We start from the raw sequence: 25448 nt of genomic DNA, 5'->3' as shown, positions 1-25448 counted from the left end.
AAAATAACCAACGCAAGAAACCACTGGGAACTTCAGAGTCAAAGGGCACAAAGGACAACGTTTTGAAAATAAAAGGAAGAAAAGGCACCGAGAGGATCTTTGATCTAAAGGCTTCTTCCTGCAGGTTTTATCTCTCCAGACACAAAAATACAAGGCTTATATCTATTCCCTTAAGAACAGAACAGCACGTCAAAGAGGAAAGAAAGAGAGAGAAAACCTTCCAAGATAACATTTAATCATCATAAAAATGCATGCATGAATGTGACGAAGAGAAAAAAAAATGCATATGTCTTAAAAATCAGTACGTGAAAGAATCTAACCAAAGAGGAAAATAAATGCAGCAATGTGTGCAGTGACTCGGACGGAATAGGATAGATAAATATACACTGCCAGCTGATCTCCTTTTGTAAGATAACTATTTCATATTTCTATTTTCAGCTAAGTGGCCCCTAATCCTGACAGATGACAAATCAATTCTTGCTTGCCCTGTTTTGGGACTTCATTGAAGTATTTTCCATTCTCTTTTTGATGGCTTTTTTCAATGTATTTGCTGTATACATAAACAGATCTTTAGGGGCCCATTATAGAAAGCACCACTGAAACTAACTTCATCTTCGCATCTCATTTCACAGTTCTAGTGGCAATCACGTATGGCTCCCTACAGGGAAGGGGTTACTCTTAAATCATGTTTAAGACCTTACTCAGAAAATCAGAAACCCTGCAATCTGTTCCACTGCATCTCTGTCAGGGGCAGCAAAGAGGCTGAAACCGTACCTGTCCATTAGCTGACATGGCACCACCACCCCAACCAATGTACGTTAGGTGTCAGGAACTCATATGGAAACACAACAAATGGAGAAGTTTTGTGGGTCCTTTAAACTCCAGAAACCACACTCCTGCTCTTGGGATCAACCTAGAGGATTGTATTTCTTTACTAGCTACGCATGTAGCCTAACACTGCTCTGCCATCATGGAAATTCAGGCTTGTCTTTGCGTGTTTTGCCTCAGGTTTTTGGCAGCCGTCACGAGTGCAAGTTTCTCTCAGCTCTGCTTAAACTGAGAGAGGATTGAGGGTGTGGCTGGAGAACTTGGGCTGGGAGTTACTGAGTGGGGCACTCCATGAGCCACTAGTCCCTGCGGCCTCTCTGGTCCCTACATGGTGTGTCCCCCACACGTCACACTTGCTACTGGCCTCTACATGAGGATATGGTAACTGAGATTTAGCTCTGAGGACCCCCACATGTGCTAGAACTCTCAAAAAACACAGACTGGATAAAGCTGGGTGAGCTAGGCAAGCTCTTCGGTGTGTCCTGGCATCCTGAGAGCAAGTAGAGAAAGCTGCAGGACTTTGCAGCAGAATTTAACCAAAACCCTGCAGAGTAATGTACATTGCTCTTGATCTGTGTGCTGAATGGAAGGAGCTGTGGGCCCTCCCATTTCCTTAGCAGGAAGCAGCAGCAGGTGGGCCAGCATATACCACGGGTATACATGTGTATTTATTTATGCATATATTATCACTAGCCCAAATTCAACCTTGAAAAAGTCCAACTGAATCTATGTCTTCTGCTTGATAGCAAGTGATTTATTGTGGAGCTGGGTTATTTCAGGGCACTGAGGCTTTCCCATCTGCAAGAGGTGGTGATCTCACAGCACCTCTGGCTCTGCACTGTCCTTGTCTCCTCTTCAAAAGCAACACGTGGAGATTCAGAAAGACAAAATGTTGACTGAGTTCTCAGTTCTATTTAAGTCAGTAATGCTGCAGGAAGGAACTTAGTGGGGTGTCCAGGGGCATCTCTGCAGAGTTCATTCCTCCACCCACTTGGCTCTCATGGTCCCCAAAGGTGAGTGTCAGGGCTCTGAGGCACTTGTGGTCTATAACAACCCTGAGCAGCCCCACCAGCCCTGAGAACCCACCTGAACTACACTCCTCTGCCACCTGGCTGGACCTGCTGCAAGCCCAGGCTGCAAATACATTGAAAAAACAATAAAGCTGAGGAGACAAAGTTGGTCAAAAGCTGTAGGGTGACCCTGCTAGACCCTTTTGGGCAGGGGACACCCCCGATATCACCTCTCTGCACCTGGTGCTTTGCAGAGGGCAGAGCTCCCTTTGCTCCAGCTCTCATATTATTTCTGGGCAGGCAGCATCTCCTGAGTCACCCTTAACCCAGGTCTGCTTCTCTGACTTGGGTGTTGTGCACAACTTAATGGAAGCATTTATGATCAAATCCCTTCCTTTGGAACAGGTTTAATTTGGTTTTTACTTCCCATTAACATCATTTATGCACTTACCAGGATTAAAAGGCAACATCAAGTACTCCCTCTCTCCTGTACCAAGACAGCTTTAGGTCTTAATGTGTCAGGGACTTGGAAGTAATATAAAATCTGCTTGGCAAAAAACAGGATTTGCAATCTGATTTGAGTGGGAAGAAGAAAGATTTCACACCGGTCTGGGGAGGGGCCAGTGGAGGGGCGGGTGGAGTTCACCTTCCCAGCTGGCCTCTAAATCTAAGTATGCAAATCCCTCATTTCTCTGACCAGACTGCATATTTTAAAAGCTTTGTTTTTTTGTTTTTTTTTCTTTAGTTGGTTTAAGAGCTTGACTAACATGTAAGGTACAGTGCAAAGCAGCTCTGTGTTACACATGGAGTTACCTTACCACTCTTTCCACAGGCTAAAATGAAAGAACACAGCTGATTACAGGCTTCAGCTACATGCTTTGCAGGTTTACATGCCTGGGAGCAGCTTGGGATCTGTCTCTGTACTCTATAAGTGCTGTTGATTTGCTTTGTCTTTTGCAATAGATGTAAAGCAGAAACCATTCTGAAGACCTCTCTGCTAGGAAGGTTTTTCTTGCCTATTATTAGCACTCTGCTTTTGCAGCAAGCGCTCGTGAGCCAATATGCAGAGTTTTAAAGGACTTCAAAGTGTCATTGGGAACCAAGTGATATGTGTGTTAAAAAGGGTTTAATGGAGCTGCAGTCACTGTAGCAGTGTCTTTTTATAGCAAGTTTTTACAGCGTTAAGAAAAACATCCTGCAGATTTCAGTAGGATAGGCATATGGATAAGGTACTTCACACTATGATTTTTGTTTATCTGCTATTAAAAAAAAAAAAGAAAAACAGCATTTCTAGCTATAGGGAGAATGATAAGCAGAAACAGTTCTGCAAAACTCAGGCAACAGCTTCATTTTGGGTTTAATTATTTTTTATATTTTTCAAAGGAAGGCATACATTTGAAAGCAAATGTCTTGGCTTAAAGAACAGAAATACAGAGTGATTTGTATTCACACTGAAGATTTTATAGTCTTATTTTTTTTTTCCCCAGAGCTACTGGATTATATCATCATTAGCACAAGGCAAATCCTCCTTATCAAAGTTGAGGCAAACTTTCTGAGACTGTCTTGAAAAAGTCATAAGTGAGGCTCCTAAGGAAGGAAGTGGTTTGCAAAAAACATATTAAATATTGAAGCTGATCTGATCCATGTGTGATCATATTGGTCTGCAGGAATCGGCTGGGAGTCACTGGTTTTAGTAGCTCCTCTAGTTTGTTTTTTTTACAACACCATTTATAAGTCTCTTTTAATTATTCCTGGGAAGGATGTAAGGATACTTTATAAGACAGGCTCCTCATTGTGCTTTAACAATCCATGTCGTTGCCCTGCCCACTTCTGAAAGAGACAGACAGAGCATAATGGAAAGATGAGTACCCATTGCCCGCTGTGAGGGGAAGAGACTTTCCCAGGTTTATACAAAAAGGCAGAGGCAGAGGTGGGACACAGCATTGGCCCTCCGTGCCTCAGCCCTAGATTGGTGCCTCAGTCCTAAATTGCCTCCTTAAAGCCATCCTTGCATCCACAGTGTCTGGGATGTAGCTGTTTGGACTTGTTCCACATCCGAAGTCACGTCATTTAAACATGTTTTACTCTGCTTTTGCTTCAGGCTGGGGAATGACTGGTTTATGCCGTGTCTGAGGGATTAAAAAAAAATAGAGCCAGGGAAACCTTTAGTTGTTGTGACTGCCAAAACAGGAACAGCGCAGGATTTCTCAAGGCTCTCAGGCAGCTGGAGGCTGCAAGCAAATGTGCTCAAAGCTGATGGGAGCAGGGGTTCAACTCCCAGTGCTACCCTCACATTGGCAGCTGTCTCCCATTCCTCTGCCTCAGTCCCAGCAGAACTAAAGCCCTGGAAAAGCCCCAGCATGGCAGCCCCATCCCTCACGTCCCTGCGGCTCTGTCTTGAGCAGCTTCTTTCATTTTTCACACTCGGTCCTCCCGAACGGAAACCCTGGTCAGAAATTTTACAGAAGCAGCCACAGAGATATTTTCTTTCTTTTCTGTGGAGGAGGGCAGAGGAGTGACAGCACAGGGGGAAGGGTTTGTAGAGTTGTTTTTTTTTTCTTTTTCCCTTTTTGCAACACTAGTTGTTCAGGGGAGTGTCTTGTGTTATTAATGCTGAGTGGCTCTGGCAGCTACTGTGGTTCAAGGTCGTTATTCATCCGCTGCTATTGCAGGAGACACGGGAGCGCTGAGCCAGAGCTGTTCATCCAACCCTCTTGGTCCTCCCAGGCCAGCAGGTTGGGAAGAGCTGCACATGGGGCAGTGGGGTCGTGTGGGGGTGTGGAGAGCAGCCTGGGGCCACGACCACGGGGACACCCTCCCAGGCTGGTCACGGCGTGCCCAGGTCTGTGGGACCTGCTGGGTTTAGTGGTGGCAGGGTCTGAGAGGGGCTGAGGGGTCGGGAGACCACCTGTGATGTGTGAATGTGGGATCCTCCATGCACACCATGAGAGGGCAGACATCTCTGTCCCCACCTGGGTATCTGTCCCTGTGTTATTTACAGCTGCACAGGCACACCAGTCTCCTTCCTCTTCAAGCTGCACTGACTCAGGACACTGAGAGTTAAGGGAATACATGTCTGCTTGCACCCTTCCCACCTGATTTCTTCATTTTTTCCTTCCTTAGGATGTCTAGGCAAACATTCCTTAATTTATTCTGCATCCTCTGGCTCTTGCTTCTGCTGAAGGCTGCCTCTTCCTCCCCTCTACCCCGTGGAAAAGACCCACGACCCCCTTCGCTCCCCTTTGGGCTCTACAAAGGACACACCTGCGTTGGTATGTATCCAGGTTTTGTTTGCCTGCTGGACTAATTCACTCCTTACTTCACTGGTGAGCTGGGAGTTGCTATTCACATCATAAATCGCTCCTTTATCTGTTTCAACAGCTGTACTGCAAAATACTTGTAGTCTTTGCTGAAACAGTCACTGAAGATTTTGCAAGGCCATCATGGGATCTGGAATTATTTTATGATTTTGTTTTTCACTGTCTGCTTCTCAAAGTTCATGTTTTTGCTCTGCAGGGAATGGCATATTAAAAGTTGACTTTAATGCCTGTAGGTCTGGGATCTGGAAATAGGATGTTATGGGGTCCTAGTGTTCCTTAGAGTTCACAATGCATTTTGCTTAACTGGCTGGAAGGCACAATTCCCTTCAGACATGCCAAGGGTCTCTTCATTGATTTCAGTTCCTAGAAAACTGTTCTTAAGAATGGTTGGTCCGTACTTGAGCCAGGGATGTTTGTGGTCTGGATGGTGGTCTCTGGGTAGCTGTGTTGCAAAGGCTGCTTCCTCACATTTCCTTTCCTTTTTGTGTGCACATGTGTCTGCGTGACCCATACTGAACTGGGGCAAGTTGGCAACCCCCTTCTCACATGACTTCAGTGACTGTGGTGATCCCCACAGTACCTAGAGCTGGGGTAGGTATCCTATAGTCTCATCCAGCTAAGTGATTCCCAGAGCTAGACTGGTAACACTGGAGTCAATGCAAACTGTGGATATCTCTGCACCAGAGATGGAGTACCTGGCATGGCACTCCATATACCTAGGGAGATGGGGTAGCTTATATTTTTCATGTGTGCAAATGGATATGTCTTATGCATTACAATCAAGTGATTTATTTTGTCATCAATGGGACTTGTCGATCTTACAGGCCTTTTTCAACCTGAAAATTTCTGTGGTTCTTTTAGCTTCCCAAGGCACCTTTGTGCTGGAAACATAAACCCTGTCACAGCTCTCCACCCTTCAGAAGGAAATAATTCTTTCCACTGTGGCTTAGGGAATACAGTTAGAAATAATAATCCTAAACTTGATAAAAGCGTGTTTTTGCTTCACTTCTGAGCCACCCACAGTACCCCTGACAGTTTTGGAGGGGCAGGGTGAATCAAAAGAAGAGCAGGGTGGTGAGGGGGTTCAGACACCAGCCAGAACATGAGAAGAAGAAGTGAAAAGCAGAAATGGCTGTGAGGGGCTGTCCTTGTTTGGGCTGGGAGCCATGGAAGTGGTAACTGAGCTGCTGCCAGAGCTAGGGGGACATGGTGTTGTTTAGTGCTGAGATCTTAAGGCAGCTACAGTTTGATGGCACAGGAAAGGCAGTGTTCATACTCATCTGTGGGATTTTTACACTGGTGGTTTTCACATGTCAGATTGTGAGCACTGTCTGCCCTTTAAATCTTGTTGACCCAGAAAAGTTCTAAATTCCACACATTGTGTTGAGGTAGTCTTGTGCAAGATAACTTGTCTTTTTTTTCCCTCCTAAAGGAAGGAGAGCTGTGCTAGCCCCATTGCTGGGACCACTGAGCATCTCTTTGTTCAGGGAGGAGACTGAAAAGCATTGCCTCCCACACCAGCTTCTCTTTCTGAAGTGTCCCTTCACCCTTCAGCTAAAAGCATCCTTCTGAGCTTGACTCAGGACCTGGACAGACTGTGTCCACCTCTGCAAACCACAAGATAAAAATGGAGTGTGGATAGTGCTAAAAGGGCATGAGCCAGGTCTGGCAGGGAGGGCTGGTGGCTGCTAGCCCAGATGTCTGCCTCTGGGTTTCACTGATTAGCTGCTCATTCGACTAACTCTTGAAAATAATGTGTCCCTTCCTTCTCTCAAGCAGAAAGGGAAAGCACAGAGGAATTGATGGTTGCACTTGCTAAGGCTTAGAGCAGGGGTAATGCCAGCTCTTGCATTTGTTCTGGTGACTAGCCCTCTTAGGAGCAGAGAGTAAGGCAAGATCAGCTTGTGATTTCCTTCCAACAGCTTGACCCCAGATACTTAGTTGGCTTAGTTTGCCGTCTGGGAAGGTAATGAGAAAGAGACATTAGTACTTCTTCTGTGTCTTCTTGGCCTTATAGATCAAGGCTGAGATGATTTCACAGAATCAGAGAGAATGATAGAATAGTGTGGGTTGGAGAGCACCTTAAAGATCCTGTAGTTCCATCCCCCCTGACATGGGCAGGGAAGCTTCCACTGCATCAGCTTGCTCAGAGTCCTGTCCAACCTGGCCTTGAACAGTGGCAGGGCTGGAGCATACACAGTTTCTCTGGGCAATCTGTTCCAGTGCCTTCTCACTGTCACTGTGAAGAATTTCTTCCTTAAATCTTACCAAATTTTTAATGTGAGAAATTCCTATTGCTAAATGCATAGGAGATTTTCTTGAAGAAATTGGGTTTTTTATGCAAGTTTAAATGTGTGGTCAGGTTTCTAGTCTTTCAAAGCTATCTGCCTCACTTTCCTCAGGGAAATGAGGTGGCTGCACATTGAATTTCTGATCACTCCCGTGTACCACCTGCTTGATTGAGATTGCTATGTTAGTAGCCAAAGCCAGTCAGAAAGTGAATGCTCTTTCAGCAACAAAAATCAAGAAAATATTTCCCATTAAGCCTTTCCACTGAGAGTATCACACTTCTTGAAGAAGTATGTGGAAATAATATGACAGGAGAGCAAAGTGCAGCTCTGGTACCTCTGTTAAATGTGATACAACTTGGTTGCTTCCTCCTTCTGTTCCCCTTGCTTGCAGCACTCCCTGGGTAGGCACCACCATCTGCCCCAGTATATTCCAGTCAAACTGGCAAAGCATTTTGGTAATTCAAGGGTCTTCCCTGCCCTTAGCAGATCCTGGGGAACGTATTTTGGGTAGTCACCTCTGTGCCAGTATGGAACAGGGCTGGAGGAGAGAAGGGTGTGCCTTCAGTGAGGTTTAGGCAGTAGTTTTAATCACCTTCACTAACTGTAGAAAGAGTCACAGTTTTTTCTGCATCTTTGTGAAAAATGTGGCTGCTTCATTCAGAGAAAGGCTTTTCATAATTGTCTTGATGTACAAACAAAACAACTGGAGGGTTTCTACCTAAAAAGGGGTTTAAAACTACTGCATTTTAGAGTTATGGCAAAGAGGGGAAAAACACCAAATAATAACCCTCCCAACCACAGGATCAGATGTAGCATACATAAGCAATTCCTAACCATCTAAGATAACTGGTCTGTAGCAGTACCTAAACACAACCAGATAAATGGTCTTTCTTTGGCCTTGTCACGAGGAAAACTTTCTCAACATCTGACAGTCTTTTTTCTCCATCAGTATTTCCTGTCTCCCCAGGCTGCTAAAATGCTACCATTTTTACATTCTGTGAAATCAGCTAAGGCCCTTCCTCTGGGCCTTCTGCACATGCTGCACATGATATGTTTTTCTGTTTTTTCCTTATGAGAGATAAAAGGGCTTTTGTCCGTTTTCCTACATATAAAAGCCCATGAAGCTGTTTTCCTCCTGCAAAGGCAGTGAGGTTTTGCTCTGCACACTGGTTTGGGAGCTGGATGCTGAGTCTGGCTTTCCTTTCTGGGTTGGTTAGTGATGGGCAGCATGGCTTAAGGGATTTATTTGGGATGAGACCTAAAAATCTTTCTGCTGAGCGCAGTCTGGCTGTTTCAGTGTGGTATCCTGAGAAAGAGATGCCGTGTATTTTTCTCTCAAAAATTAGGCATGAATGAACTCTTCATATACTCAGGTCTTTACTTTCCTATGTGTTAAATGAGGAAAATGCTGCCCATTCCAAAGGGCAAGCTATGTTTTACTTAAGTTAATGTTAAGGTACCCAAAGACAGTAGAGTAACACTGGTAAACTGTTGACACTGGTGTTAATGTTTCATCATTTTTCTATTGATTTTTAAAGCTTCTATTCAATTCCACCCTTAATTACATCAGAGCCCTTGAAGGTTTTTTTCAAATTGCTCTGTTCTCTAGCAAAGGTGACTTCATCCAGAGGTACCTGAAGCAACCTCAGGAAAGGCAGAAGCTGCCCTGGAGGATGCAGAAAGTGGGGGAGACACTGAAAGAGGGATGGGAACTTCTGTATTCATCTCTCTTCAACTTACCATGAGAACATGAAGAAAAGGGAAGAATTTTCTATGAAGAAAGGGAATTTGGGGAATGGCAGATTAGTCAGTTAAACATAAAATCCTAGAAAAATCCTGCAATCTTTAATATAACTTTTTAAAAACACCTTTCAAAAGTAGTGTCAGATGAATCTAATTATCTTTGCCTATGGGATGATGCCATGAGACATGGAATAAGAAGCAGATATTATAACTGGGCTTCAGTAAGGTTTTTGGCACTACTTCAGCACTAATCTTATGCTTGAGAGATATGTGACAGTGATTAAGCTTCTACAGGGCAGAACAAAACTGATGGGTAGTCTTGTTCAGAGAGTAAATACAAGAGGCTCACTCCCTAAGAAAAAGGATGGACAAAATTAGGTCTTTCTTGGACTTCTCTTTTGAACATACTATCATTCCATATTTTCACTAGCCAGGATAATGAAATTTGTGCTATTAAGTTAAGTCAGTTCATGTAAAGCTGAAATAGTTTGCAATTCCAAGTAAAATGGAGGGCAGAATTAAATTCAAAACAAGCTTGACAACTTGGAGTACCTGCATCTGAAAAGGTAATTTCAATATGGGAATGTTGAAGGCACTCATTTCAGCTGAAATAGTCAATGACACGCACAGCAGATGAGGGACAACCGGCTGGGTAGCATCCCTAAGGAAGATCATCTGGGCTTGTAGTGGCACAATGATGGCATGCTGACACGCAGCACGCACCGAGACGTGCGAACAGAAGTCGGCTTGCAAGACATGTGAAGTAACCTGTTACCTTTCTCAGCATTGACAAAGCCTCAAAGGAATTTCTGCCTTCCCTTTTGGGGCTGTGCATCAAGAGTGATGCAGAGTGACAGGAGAAAACAAGCTTATGTTTTTTCAGAGAAAAACAAGCATAAGCTATAAAAGAAAGAGTGAATAAATTAGTCTAGAGAAGAAAAACTCGAGAAAAGACATATCTGTCCCTGAAAACATTAAAGGCATGATCCATTCTCCAGGTTCATAAGAGCTATGGCAAGAAGTAACAGAAATGGGTACTAGTGGGAACATTCAGGTTAGGAAGAGGATTTTCCTATGACAGTGATCAGTGAGCAGAGTAATATGTTCCTGAGAAATCTGTGGAAGACCTCATTAAAGATCTTTACAAACTCTGTCTGCCCTGTCCCTTCGGAACGGCCTAAGTGGTTTAGATCATCTGTTAAGGCAGAGGATTTGTAAGAGGACTTACTCCGGGCCAGCATTTCTGGAGTTCTGAGCTGTGACTGCAAGAAGCATTTGCAAAGAGCAGTATTTGTTTGTTTTCTCCCCCACAGCAAACTGCCCTGCTCTATCAGCGATTAACTTTGGTTGCCCTTTTCAGAACGAGGCATTTAGTTAGAGAGCCCTCAATAGGGCCAGACAGCAGTGCTCTCCATTTTCTCTGCTAGCAAGCAGAGATCTTGTGGGTCAGCAGCCAGAAAAACAAATTTCCCCATCTTTGTGCTCGATATAATGCCATTCTCAGCAACCTTTGCGGGTCACCACCTCCATTCAGCCAGGAGCACACAGTTCCTAGCATATGAAGAAGCATGCTTTCGAAAGATATTTTCAACTCTGCTTGCATTAAAGAACAGGTGTTTCTGAGCTACCAGCAGAGTAAAACGCTGACCTCTACCTGTGTTGATTTGCGTGATAGTCATTGTCCTCAACAGTTTGCCTCTGTCTAGCTGTGCATGAGTGCAGGGATGAAATATGCCCCTTGGAGTGGCAGCAGGATCGGTGGCGTTCGGAGCTCCTGATAACTTCACACAATGGAACATGGCAAATGGAGTTGGAGGCTTTTAACAACTGCGCTCAGAAAGAGTGGCTGTGCACACATTGTCTGGGGGGGCACCATGACAGAAAGTATAACTTACAGCTCAGTGAGTTCTGTAAAAAAGCCTTGCCCAATATCAGTGTAGCACCGCAATGTATTTTACTCTAAAAGGCTGGGAATCGACTTGATTGCAGCTAAGTCAGTTCCAAGCCATAGCAGCTCTGCTCACTTCACCAGCATTGCTCCATTTAATCAGCAACAAAGTTTGACCTGATGATCAGCAATAAATACTAAATTTGACCATAACATTTTTCTCTATGATTGTACTTTAGCTAGAACAAACACAGGCACGGGAATAGTACAGTAAAGAAACCAAAGCAACCACTCAGCAACTTTTCAGCAACTATTGGTAAAAATTTCTTTTCCAAAATCACCCCAAGTATTACTGAAAGCTTATGACTGTAAAATGTAAATACATCTATTGATCACAATGAAAAATGTGCTCAGCATGCCAACACATCCATATCTGTGTGTGTGTAAATACATAATCACATCTATGTCCATCTGTAGACGTGGGTAATCTTGTACATTTTACATTACTGATGGTTGCCTTGAGTATAATAATCATTTTATTGATTGTCTGTTTGGATGCTAATTCCCACGTGTGTGCCTCTCACTCTTGTTCGTGTGTTAACCCTACAGAGAACTACTGCTCATGTTTAAGACAATCACTTTTACTGCTTTTAGGAACTGTATATCTGAAAAAAAGTTTTCTTGCATTCAGAATCCTGAAATGGTGAAGCCTTTGCAACAAGGATAAAGTTATCCACTTCCATTAACACCTCCTGCCAGCATCAGGGCTTCAGTAGACTTTCAATACCCTTTCCTGATTTGTAAAAGAAAAGTATGTTAGTGTCACACATACATAGACAGGTATTTTTTCATATTAATTAATACAAAAAACATTTCTATTGGAAATGCCTGAAGTTATACATTTTTTTTTTAAATAGGGCTCTTTAAAGTGTAATATAGGAAACACTAGGGATACATTTGGTTGCCAGGTATGGATACCAGAGTCTTCCACTAGATGGAAACTGAATTTTCTGTACTATCAAAGCTGTATCAGAGTCCTTGTTGTATGTCTAAATGAAACAGAAATTAATGACTCTGAAGTTAGGGTGCCTGAGGTAGCCCACTGCTTTGCATGAGCAACAGAAATAATAACTGGTAGTCCAGGCTTTGCTGGAATTTGTTACAAACACACTCACAATGTTATTATTTTGATATTAATATTTTAAAAATGTCTTTAGCCACTACACTATGTGTAATTTAATGCTCAGTGACAGGTCTGTTAATAGTGTACTATTTAGTATTTCCAAGATATTTCATAAGACTTAGCAAATTAAGGGTGAACGGGTCTTGTATATGCCAACATATTTGAATATGGATACCTATAATTATGTTCCATCACCTCAGTACCTCTGTAAAACACATTGAATCTGTAAATGGGATGGGGAACAAAGTCTGAGTTAAAAGACTATGATCACTCAGATCCATTTCCAAATTACCTTTCAAAGCAACAAATCCTCTGGCTGTATATGGGAAGATAAGTGTCCTTACTTTGCATATACGGTTATGTCATTTGAGCTGAATATTTCAATTGCAATTCCAATTGCTGGAATGAAATCTTGCGGTTATAAAGGGCTGTTCTTTGAAAGTATCAGGTCAGTAATGAGACATAGTGCAGGAAGGCAATATGGATATTGGGCCCTGTTATGAAAGGAATATGTAGTAAGTGAGGTGCTGGCACAGGTTGCCCAGAGAAGTTGTGGAAGTTCAATCCCTGGCTGTGTTTAAGGCCAAGTTGGATGGGGTTTTCAGCAACCTGGTGCAGTGGAAGGTGTCCCTGCCCAGGACTGGGAGATTCAAACTAGATGATCTTTAAGGTCCCTTTTGGCCCAAACCATTCTATGATTATATGAAAAAGAAAACATTCCTGCATTGTAACTTTGCATAACCACGGTCTGCCCGTGCCTAGAATAGTCACGTGGATGTCCCCTTCTCAGAGGGGAAAACCTTATTTCATATTAGCTCCCCATGTGAATTTCAAAGAGGAATGTCTTGTTCCAGGTTGAACTGGAACTGGATTAGACTAATTTGGAAAGAGGTGTTTTTATGCCAGAACAACAGCTTCAGCACAAGGAGTAGCAATATCCTCTTTTGTAGACAGGTTCCTGGGTCTCCTCACCTTTAATCTTTAAGAGATGTCTTGGAGCTTAGGATGGTGTATTAATGGAAGAAGCTAAGACTGTGTTTTGGGAAAGTTTTCATCTTCTGTATAAAGCCAGGAATGTGATAAACAGCTTCATGTATGTGGAGCCTTGCTGGAGCAGACAGATTTTTGAGGCAGAAATTTGCCATGTCACCAAGCAAAGCTCCAGTTTGGCTCTACGAGGAGCAAACAAAGTGGCCTCAGAGTGGCCACAGCCTGGTCAGCAGGATTTGCAGAGAGCTATTTGTGTCCATGTCCTTTTTTTGGACTTATGTCTTCCTTGTATTCTAGGAGTGCATTTAATCTATGGCTGGAGGGGTGAGAAAGAAATCCAGCATCCAGAAACAACAGCAAAGGATGGCAAAGGAGATGTGCCAAGTCCCAGAAAACCCATTTAACAGAGTTCTACTCAGACAAATATACCTACAAATCTGAAACTTAGAGAGGCAGCTTTCACTATCCAGATACTTTTTGACATCCCTAGGTATAATTCTAATTATAGAGCCTTTCAAACTTGTGCGGCAGAAGTGGATTAAGTTAAATAGTCTGCTCAAACTGCCAGAGGCTTTACAGCTAAGCAATGAATTCCTCTAGTTCTGATTTTATTATTGGGGTATGATTTTTTTTTTTCCTGAGCTTATTGGAAATGGCATTTTTTTATTACACACTACCTTCAAATATATGAAAAGAAGTACTTCCTGATGTGTGAGTTTTCACCTTACTGCACTGAGCAAAATGGTTATGGTCTTGTCTTATCTCTTCAGAAATTAATAGCAGATGGGACACGCCATCGCTAAAAGCGACAGGCATTTATTAATACCAGAGTCTAGTTTCTAATGCCTGGTAGGTATGATAATGCCAATGAATTTCTTTCAGAGAAAAGCATCCTTCAGCCTGTCAAGGTATTGAAACCTATTATTGAAGTGAGACAGCAGAATCAACTTACTGAAAGTTGTTTCTAAAGAAAATCTTGTGCAACTGTAAAAAAAAATAAAAATTGAGCTTTATTTAATGATGAAGCCTAATTACATTGCCTTATATGTGTCCAGTTCATGATGAGAAATTAATCACATCTAAATATCTAGTAAATTAAAAGCAAGCAATAGCTGCTAATGACTGGCTAGATCTGGACGTGCTTTTCTACTGATGCCAGAGTAGTAAAAAGTTTATATTCTTGCACATGTCATAAGCAATTAAAGCAGTAAGATTTTTACAGTCAAAGACATCTGATTTCCCCCTGCCCTTTTTAGATATATAATTGTTTTCCATTTTTAGCCAGTGGAATTAAGACCCATTAAAAACTAGGATAACTGGCCAGCATTTCTGTTCCTGCCACTCAGTCCAGAGGAAGATGATAAAAAGAGAGCAGGTTCATAATAAAAGCAAGGATACTCTGAATTAACTTTCATTTATAGACACTGACCTCTTGAAGTTTTACCCACAGCCCAACACCAGAGATAAGTTCTCCTAGAGGATAAATCTGAATTACTGGGGAAGCATGTTTCCATTACAAAAACCAGGGAGCCTAGGTAGATTAGGCTGCCTCTGCTGCAATGAGTCCCCTTAGGACATTCCTCCTCCCTCCTCACAGGTTTCAACTTTATTCCTGAGCAGTTTAGAATCCCCAGCCCAAAAACAGCTCCCCCTGACATCAGCTTAAATGAAAGGCTTTGAGGTCAGCAGAACCAACACATAAGCAAGCATCCCCCAGGGCACAGCTCACGGCAGCAGACCACAAGGAGTAAGGAGAGGGAAACCAAGGGCAACTGATCAAAGCCCAGATAGATGGGGAGGGCAGAGACCAGATCAACCAAGAACACAGGGTGGTGGAATGTGTTCCCTGGGAGCATCTTTCCTACCAGAGGGCCAGGAGACCCTCCAAATTCACTTCCAGAGACTCCAACTGCAGTGCCTAAGGAGCAGCAGATCCTTTAGAAAATCAGCCAAGACTTGCTCTATCAGCTCATCCCACGGAGCATGGCATTTCGTGTGGAATAGCTGCGTTTGAGAGGGGAGCATTTGGATAACCAAGGCGTGGTCTGCAGGTGCCCGAAGTGGGGAAGGTGTAACAGCACGACCAGAAACATCCTCTCTGATGATGATGATGAGTTTATGAGAGCAAACATTTTGAAGTTCAGCTCTGTGGGTTTTTTCCCAAGTAGTCAGGCTGTTACTATTGTTATTTATATTCATATAGCATGTAGAAGCCTGAGGTACAGCATTAAGTACTGCTCAGACTCAGTGTTGGCACTGTTAATCCTCATGTGAAGCAGATTTGCCTTTGGGTCTGGTTCAATAGACACAGAGGTGTCTATCTGACTTAATCAACATGAAAAATTTTCTTTTAATTAGTGTGAGACTGCTCCTTGACTGGGGCTACCTCCATTATTGTGTTTGTGATTAAGAATTCTGTTTCTCTTTTGCAGAGGTGAACCAAAAATAGATGGTTTTTTCTTACTCCCTCTGTGGTACTTTGACAAACATGTGAGAGAAACATACATCTTCAGTGGAAACTGTCCTGTTGTATAACAGAGAAAATGGAACTATCAGTGGTATTTTTATCCTCAGCCCGGCTTCTTGGGTTTTGAGCTGTTTGTCCAGAATCCCTTTTCTCTGCAGCCCCTGGCTGCAGGTGCAGGAGCACTGGGTTACTCAGCATAGGCAAAAGGAGCAACACTTCTCTCTGCTGCAGTGGGTGACACTGTCAATTCCAACCCAAACAATTCTATGATTCTACAGAATCCTCAAGCTCATGATGCAAAAGAATGAGAGGTAAAACATCAAAAGCTGTGCACTTTGGAAAATATGAAAGGATTAGCTTCCCACTGTCTCTCTGCTTGGACTCCTTTTTGTCTTTCTGACTTCTAGACAGCAAGATTGATAGATGAACATCTGACCTTGGTAAGAGTAGGAAGGGAGACACAGAAAGATTGTGTGGTTTTGCGGTCAGGTTATCATTTAGGTAATTTAATTTTTCTGGGCCTCCATCCTCATGAATAAAATAGACATAGAAGCCAGGGGAAGGGTAGTCCCTGTTGTCTGTAGGTTGTTCATGTGCATTAATAGCATAGCCTTTATGTAATGACTTTTAGACATGTTATGGTGTGTTTTCAGGATGTGCAGTGCCATCTCAGTGCTAAAGGCTGGAGTCAGTCTAGCAAGGCTATTACCACGCTACCCTGGCAAAGGAGCCAGGGTCGGTTTTCTGCTCCTGAGGCAGGGCATGATTTGCACTAAAACAGCTGAAGTCTCTTGCTCTCTTGAACATCCACCCTGTGGGAGTGTTGGCTGTCCTATCCCTGGAAACATTTGAGATCAGGTTAGAACAGGGCTCTAAGCAACCTCAGCTAGGTGAAGATGACCCAGCTCACTGCAGGGAGCTTGGACTAGAAAGGTCCCTTCAAACCCAAACTATTTTATGATAAGGCTGTAGTAAGGTTAACTCTGGACCTGAGAGACCAAGCCTGTTCTTTGAGATCAGGAGCTGAACATGCTATACCCTTCATCTCGGACCTTTCCTTCATTTTTAGTTTAGGTCTTTTTTATTCAACTCTCTTTTTTTTCCCCCAGCTATTGTGGTTTTAATTAGCTGTTAATTCCTGGGACTAGTTAGCCTCTGGCTATCTGGGGAGTTGGGGAAGGGGCAGAAAAGAAGGGCTTCTTGCTTCAGGGCTTTTCTTGGTTGTATAGATCTCCATTTATTCCTCTATTCTTTTAGGCTGACTGGAGGTAATGGTTCTTAGCATGCTTTATAAATCATTCTGCAGAGGATTTTGAGTGAACTTTTTATTTAATAAGTAAGGAGAAGTGGTCTTTTATCCCTGCAAAAGAGGTGACAAATTCACTGTAATTTCTTCTGGATAGAAGAAGTAATAGAAGAGTCAAAAATATTGGTCTTACAGCAAGTTCCAATTGCCCTTTTGTAAGTAAAAACCTTCTTCTTTACTTAGAAACATCAGAGTTATTTACGTTTAAAACCAGCACTTTGATTTAATAGCACATAGGTAGGGGTGCTTGGAAGGAATTTAGAAGCTCACTTTGAAGAGCTGGGCCAGTCTGAAAACCTGAACATTAGTGTTCCTGAGGTTTGGAAAAAGTTGAGTCTGCATCACATCAAATTGCTGCTGCTCACCTCCATTTCTAGACCCTGCTAGAGCAAGTCTTAGAGATGAGATTGCTTGCACAGGAGAGGAACTGGGATTCAGTTATAGGGATTTCAAAGAGAAATCTTTATTCCAGGCTGCTGGAAGCTAGCACCTGGCTCCTTGTCTCCTGTCTGCCTGGGATACCTGCCTCTTTTGCAGGGGCTCTGACTCTAGGCAGGGCATCACTCTGGCTGCCAGGCCTGACTACAGTGGACAGACTTGGCATCGCCAAAGCTGTATTCCTCATAAAAAAGTGAAGCCACTGCAGAGAAAGCACAGTGCTGACCTACAGCAAATTAAAATTGAGTTGAAATGAATGCTCAAAATTATTCAAAATCATGTGGATTTTCAATGACTGTTCTATGGGGATCACACTGAATCTATTTAATCCCCAAAACAGCAGAGCAAAAAAGTGCTGCACATCTCAAGAAACACTTTGCTAGCCCTGTTCACACCCAGATTAGTGATGAGAAATAACCAAATTTGTAGGTCATAGGAAGTGGTTTCTTTCCAGCCACAGAAGCAGAGCAGAATGAACTGTGAAGACGTTTTGGTTTTAAGAAATGTGTAGCTGGGCTCAGCAGCCCTGTGTGTGCTGAGCATCACTGAGCATCATAGGAAAGTCTGTGAAGAAGTGATGCCATGGGTGCTCTGTCATGGTCAGCACATACATCTGTGGTGGGACTTCTCTTCTGCAGGCAGTCACAAACATTTGGTTTCCGGGTTTAGTACCTCTCTGTGCGGCTTGTGTGGAGAGGTATAAAAGTCCTGTTAAGTACAGACCTGTGCCTTTTTCCTTGAGAGATAAAATGAGAGAGCAAGTGACCAAGCAGGCAGTTGTAACAATGGCTATCCCCTTGACTCCTCAATTTCCAACCTTGAAAGAATGGAGTAACTATTTCCAGGAGCATCATACAGTGCTGTAAAAGCCAGACTGTTCTGTGTGCTCCTCTGGAATCAGCATCCTTCTCTCTAGTAACTTACAGGGTTTGAATGAAGACAGGAATTCACTGATTGAACACCTATCTGCCATGGAGCATCTCTAGAAATGAAATGCCCAAAGATGCCAGAAACACTTCTGTGGTGCAGGGCGCTTCCTAACATTTCCCCAGTAACGGCATTCCTTCTTTTTTTTTTTTTTTTTGTTTTCTGGAAGGATGTGTGCTTGTGGTGTCTGTCATCGAACAGCTTGCACAGTGGCACAACAGTACAGTAAAGGCAGCCTTGGAGAGACTGTGTGACTACATACCTGGTAAGTACCAAATAATGCGCCATATGTCGCGTCGGCGCTGATGTATTTCCCTGTTAATTAAAAACTCGCATGGGAAGTCTGAAAAAACTTTATCCACCTCTTGTGCAGTATCTCAGATGTGTGTAGCTGGGAGATAGCAAGTTGCTATTTACAGGAAAGTCAGTGACAAGGCTTCACTTAGATTTAGAGCTGGGATTTTGTCCCGAAGTTAGAGTGAATGGGGCTATATTAAGCTCCATGCACATATGAGCACCAACACATGCAGACCAGTTCCCTTCCTTTTTCTCCTCTTTGTCTCTTTGTTAGCAGCTTAAGAATAGATTCACTGTATGCCCCACTACTCCTCCTGCTTGTTGATACGGGTCTTTATAGCAACAGTGAAGATGAAAATGTTTTCAGCAGGTATGGGAACTGCTATTGTAAAATTTTTAAAATGAGATGAGGCTTACAGGTGTGAGATGGGAGCATTTGGTGTGCACAGAAAAGCTACTGATATGTAATTGGTGATACAAATTTCAAAAGCAGTAGCTATTCCATGTGACTATATATAAGACTCCCCTTTTTCTGCCCCTTATTTTATCCACCCAAAGGAGGTTGGAGCTCCACATGCACACCCCTAAATAGAGAACAGTTTGAATGCCAGAATAGCTTTGTGCCTCACAGACCAATCCTATAACTATTTAAGTAACTAGATCTCACATTCATGATATCTTTTTCATATTATTAATGTAAAAAGATGGCTTAGGATTCTTCATTAAAATGTCATTTTTATATGATTTCATTAATTGTATCTCTGAGAAACCATCTTGCTCTGTAGACCCTAGTTTCACAGAAGATATGTGTAGAATATTAATTCCCTCCTTTCCAAGGGAGGATTTCCCAAGGCAGAATGGGGCAGGGAGCTAATTGCTAGGATTCATTGATAGAATGGCGCTTATCTGATTTCTATTCCATAAGTCATATCCTCAGTGTTTTAAATTACAGGCACATAACCATGAAGTTGCAATTAGAAGCACTGATCCTGCTATTAAAATACAATTTTCTTCTTTAAATTATGACATACTAGCTCTGTGTTCATGATTCACTCAGTGGACCTTGTTCTTCTGACATGTCAAGATATTTCTTTTCAGCTGTCATTCTTTACACACATAAAATCCTATTATCCCTTTAGTTGAATCTGTATAATCCAGTTACCTTCTGAGATGCATGGATATACCCAGTAGAAAAAAAAAAAACCTCACCCTGAACTTGAAAGGAGTGAAAAATCCTATGGATTGTATGGGAGCTACAGTGTAACCCAATTTATCCTCTCCTGGGAGGTGAACACTGCAGCCCAGCAGGAACCAACAGCTTCCTCTTACTGCTTGAAACAGTAGAAAAGCTTTGGATGCTCATGAGGAGCAAGCATACTAAAGCAGGTCATGCATTTCACACGGAGAAACAATTTCATTATTACGCACATGCCTACAATCGATGGCAAGTATAACAGCAACAAATTAATGGCAGTGAGGCTTTTCTTTAGACATAAAAAGGAGTAGGACTCCAAAACCCCTCGAAAGTGGGTCTTTTTGAGGGCCTCCTATAATTCTGATTACAATCAAGTCAGGTTTGGATCAAGCCTTCTGTAAAGTTATGTGATGTTCAAGAATAAAAAATGCTTAGAGAAAAAGAGAGAAAATTTCAGTACCTGTCAGTCCCACTCAATCTCACAGGCAGCATAGAAAACAGAACCACAGCCTCATTTGTATGGAAATACTTGCAATGTGTGTGATTCAATCGACATGGCAAATAAACCTATGAGAATAAGAACAGTAATGTCATGAGCAAAGAAGGTTCCTGAGCAGATAGAAGGGTCAGGTCTGGGGGAAGGGGCAGTATTTGCAGTGTAAGAGGTGCTGTTAGCATGAATGTATGTTTACCTGGATACTGACTGTCTGCTTGATGACACAGAGGTGTCTGATACCTGAAATGTGCTTTGAGACCCTCTGCCTCCATCTTTGCCTCTGAGTCATGCTCTGCTTCTGTGTTGACCACTGCTGTGTAAACACCTTAGAGCTCAAGTGCAAATGGCAACATGATAATAGCATCTTTTTTGCAAATATTTGTCCTCTGGGATTCAGCCAGCATTTGTGTTTCCAGGACTATGAAGCTATATAGGAAAACCTTCCAGACAGTTCTTAGGGGATCTAAGGGATCTTAGGGGATCTCTTTTACCTGAAGCAAGTATACTCTATGTTTTCTCTAATTTTTCCAGCATTTAGTTTTGTTTAAGCTCTTTTCTTGCCCCTGAACACCCACAGTTATTCATCATTTTTTGTCTTTTTCTCTCCCTGTTTTCTGACTTACACTGTATCTTCCTAACAGAGATTTCTCTCTGCGATATCCTCTCCTTGTGTGTGTTAGCAGAGCTGGCGGTTTGCAAACACACAAATACAGCCTGGCTCCAATGGCAAGCCCATAAACGCTGTCTGTGGCTTTGGTCTTGGTGTTCTGTTGAAAGCCAAAGCCTGAATGGTACCTGAATCTTCCAAGAGGACTTTATGTGCGCAATGATAATTTAACATTATTACTATTCCTTTTACCTCCCATCATTTTTTACACTATGGGGTAATTAAACATTAAGTTTCCTATATGCATAGGAAACCAGTGTGACCAGCAAAACACCTCCATCAGCTCCCCAGAGCTGATAGGCAGTCCAACTCTCCTCTCTTCTCAGACATTAGGAGAGGTTACAGCAGCCAGCTGGCTCCTCCAGAGCCAAAAATGTTGTGGAAGCCAGCTGGTTTGGGAAACTCATAAGGAGACTTGTGATGCACTGGGGAGGTGTTGGGGAAGCCAGCTATGTTTGCCTGCAGTCTACTTTTGGGAGCCAGATACCCCACTGGCAAGCCTCATCAGAGGGTGTTCTAATCAGCAGTGATGCCAAACACAGGGTTATTAATGTCTGTGACTTCCTTCATTTTAGGTGAACAAGAATAAAATCTAATTCTAGTCAGGAGACCAATTTTTACTTGCAGATTGCTTATAAAGAGACAATAGTGAGGAGTTATGCTGCAAAGGAGGCAAAGAAATGAAGCTAAAAACTTGATTGAAATAAAACATCTGTCATGGGACGAGAAAAATCAGCTACTGTAGTTACAGGAGCTGCCTGCAACACCACGAGTCAGAGAGTGCTGGGGAAATTATCCCTTCATTCCCTGATACGCCTTTCTGGTGCCAGTCCTCCTTTCTCAGGTGCAGGTTGCCAGCTGGGGTGCCTGCAATCCTGGCAGGAGAGCAGCTGTGGGAGCAGGAGCACACCCATGCCCACCAGTGGAGTCAAACCCTGCCACAAGGATCTGTACATCCGCACAGCAAACCTACCCACCCTGCATGCAGCAGCCCCCTGACCCTGGGCACGTCCAGCCTGACACTAGTTAAAATGGAATATTCAGCCCAAAGTTGGAGGGAAGTGATTGTTTCAGGTGTTTCTATGGCTTTTCTCTGGGAAAGATGAGAATACTCTGTGCTTTCTTCCCCAGGTACAAATAGTTATCTAGCTGGGTAATGGAGGTGCAAGAGAAAATGACAACTCTAAGGAGTTGGAGGAGCTGCAAGTTTGTTGTCAAGGCACTTGTGTGAACCTTGTGTTCACATTCATTGTGTGAATGTCTCTTATGACATCCCACAGCACCACCCAAGCTGGAGCAAGGTTTCACACCTCCTTTGCAGGATGTGTGCATGGTTAACCAGCTTTAGTCTGTTCAAGCCAAGAAACAGACAGTTTTCCTTCACAGAACTGTCAGATCAGTGCCCTGCTTGTATTCAAACCCCCACTCTTCCTCAGGGTCTTTGCTCAGGTGCATGGATCACCTGTTATTTTACAACAGCACTTTAAAGAAATCTCTGATGAACTATCTTATCGACAACATGCTTCAAAGATATTAAGGAAACCACCTGAGCCAGCATCCCAAAAAGGCACACGGCTGTAGACTGTGAAAGGAAGCCAAATGGAAAGTGTCAGGTATTACTTTGAATACAATTACTCCTGCACAACTCCTGCTCTACACAAAACATGTTCTCTTAACTCCACAAGTCCCCAGAAGCTCCCAGGCAGTTCTAGGAGTAGCAGCAAGCCCAACATCACTTTCTGTGCTTTATGTGTTTGTTTTCTTTCTTCTTTCAAACCGACTGAGATGTTTGTTTAAGTTGCTTAGAAGATGCTGTGACATGCACAATTTCTTTTAACTTTTCCATTATGCCATATGCAGAAAAATTATCAAGAGCTAGTTATCCTTATTAGTCTTTATCATGTGACTTACCTAAGGCCAGGAGGATTTTATGCAAGATTAGAAATTCAGATTTTCCCATTCTCTGGTTCTACACTGAGGTCACAGATGCACATGCCTTCACCTAAGGTAAATCAGCATTCACCTTAATGAACCAACTGCTGCTATATTTGGACTGCTATGAAACCAGTTTCACCATGCTCAGTTACCCAAAAAAAAAAAAAAATTATTATGTTTTCTAGAAAAACTGCAAGGTTTCTGTTATGTGCTTGCTGAACTCTACGGACCACACATAGCTGAACTGTAAGTATTCCTGTGTCCTCTCAGATTTTTGCTTAGCTTGTTCTTGACATGTACAGATGTGCTGTCAGGTTGAAGTGGAGGGATTTCACTCCTAAAATCACATTATTTTTAAAGCTAAGATGCTTCAGAGTGATTCTGGTTTGGCATTTGGCACAGCTATTCCTGAGTGAATAAACACAGGCTGCCACTGGTAACCATTTTGATATTCCATTTAAATCTCAGATCAGGCCCACCTGATATAATTATCTTTTGAAATTCAGCTCATTTGGCTGAGGGAGGAATTTAAATAACTTGTGTGTGTGAGACAGGTTCTATAAAATCACACAGTTGTTGCTTGGCTCTTGCTTTCCATTCTACCTTTAATCAGGCTTTCTAATTGTCATCCCCTACATGTACTCAGCCCTGACCTTGATATGCACTCTTGGGGAAGCCTACTATTTAATCTAAGTGATTAAAAAAATAAAATGTAGGTCATTTTATTCCTCTTTGAAAGTTCTTAGTTTAATTAACAGAGCTTTTACTAGACCTTCTTCTTCCTTAGGGCTTTTATTTTTGTTTTTAAAACTAGCCAAGGAACTGCAATGTGCTTACAGGACTAAGTGCTATAATCAAGCATTTTAATTTAATTCCTGATTAGCCCAGAGGTGTGTCCCAAAAAGGAAGAAACAAGCCTAGTACTCATGCTTGGTGATTAAAGGTTAAGGATCTTTGAAGGATTTCTGGTTATTTTGTGGAGTTAATGATTGAACATTCATATGTGCCAAATTGCATATGCATTACCTTTAACCTTTAAATCTTTGTCAGGCTTATGATTGATTAAAAAATTAGAATAGTTATAATGCATTTGATTCAGGTGCTGCATGTAGAGCAAAGTCCTTTTTCATCATCCTGGCTTCCAATTTTAAATGCTGAGTAGGATGTCGTGGCAGAAAATCATTTGAAGCCAGCACTGTACTGAGCAGCGGTTATGGGCCACGGTGAAGTGAGCTGAGATTATTGTGTGGCGTTGGGAAGATTTAGCTTCCCATGGAAATTGCTTCTACTTTCAAGAGCCCAGAAAAACATAATAGTCTTTGTTTATGCACCATTTCATTCAGCATAGACAGGGAAATGAATGCCGATGTGGTTTGCCATTCCTTGAGGCTGTGTAAACAGGATCCAGGACAACCGCTTTGTCATCTCTACTCTCCTCCAAAGGTGAGTTGTTTTCCCACTTTTCTTAAAACTACTGTTTGTGGAATGTAATTTAAGCTGGAATTGAGCAGTTTGAAGGCTTCCACTGCACACACGTTGTCTAGGAAATAAACATTTAGAGCATGGACATTCCTAAAAAATGTCTGTTTGAACAAAAGGTGTGTAACACACATTACCTGTGTGGACCATCATCAGCCAGGTTGAGGGTGCGTGGGAGTGACAGGGCCAAATTCTCTGGATCAGAGAGTAAGAGTAGGGACTTTATTGTTAAGCAGTACAATAACTCCAAAGCAGATACTCAGCTGAGGTTCATCCACCACATTACCACAGCATGACGTGTGATCCCCACATTGCCTGATCTGCCGTGACAGCCTGCGTGGGCACAAGTTACCTGCTGCAAACGTAGGGCTATTTGACTTGGATTAGTCTGCAGTGCAAGGGGTTTAAGCTAATGTGAATTATCTTTTGCCAAAGGCTGAAATCATATTTAATTACCACCACTTCTCTGATGCACAGTTACTTGCTACAACATTTGCACGTCCTTGATTGCATGTCCTGGACCTTTGCTATATTCACACAGATACATATCTGCATAGGTGTCTAAACATGTGCTGCTTGTTTTGGGATTCTTTTGGTTGTGAGTAATTTTTTCCAGCCCAGCCATCATGTACCTCCAGTCAAACTAAAACCTGTGAGTGATGTGGGTTGTTTGGTGGTGTTGAAAAGCAAGCCTTTCACTTCAGCACCTATTTTTGGAAATATTTTTCCCTACATCTGGATGGAGAAAGGCATGTTTGATTTCTAACATTCTGCATGTGATGTTTCACACAGGGTCTAGTCCAGCAATCATTGAAATCAGACAATCTTTCTTTAGGCATCAATGATCTGCGGTTCATCTCCAAGACTGATTTAGTTCTGCCAGTATCTTGCCTTCCAAGAATGGCAGTAACATTTGGTTTATAGTAGGTGTGGGTCTCTGCTCCACAATATGTCAACACCGAGATCTATGGGTGTGCAACCACACAGG

General features: G+C 42.6%; 1 protein-coding gene across 2 annotated transcripts in view; it reads left to right on the top strand.

The window, feature by feature from the left end:
• Positions 1–4352: 4352 nt before the first annotated feature.
• AOAH (acyloxyacyl hydrolase) overlaps positions 4353–25448 on the top strand; it is a 73563-nt gene continuing 52467 nt past the window's right edge. The window contains exons 1-5 of one of the 2 annotated variants that reach the window (XM_058832278.1): positions 4353–4373; positions 4962–5110; positions 18561–18656; positions 23167–23227; positions 24325–24424. In XM_058832278.1, coding sequence (XP_058688261.1) covers positions 4963–5110; positions 18561–18656; positions 23167–23227; positions 24325–24424 — 405 coding nt within the window. In that variant the 5' untranslated portion in view covers positions 4353–4373; position 4962. Of the gene's footprint in view, positions 4374–4449; positions 4574–4961; positions 5111–18560; positions 18657–23166; positions 23228–24324; positions 24425–25448 lie in introns of those variants that run through there. The other variant, XM_058832277.1, reaches the window with a different exon arrangement.

Source organism: Poecile atricapillus, chromosome 2 (assembly GCF_030490865.1).
Source record: "Poecile atricapillus isolate bPoeAtr1 chromosome 2, bPoeAtr1.hap1, whole genome shotgun sequence".
Classification (NCBI taxonomy): Eukaryota; Metazoa; Chordata; class Aves; order Passeriformes; family Paridae; genus Poecile; species Poecile atricapillus.
Note: the sequence above shows the minus strand (reverse complement) of the source record. Positions and strands in the feature narration are given on the sequence as shown.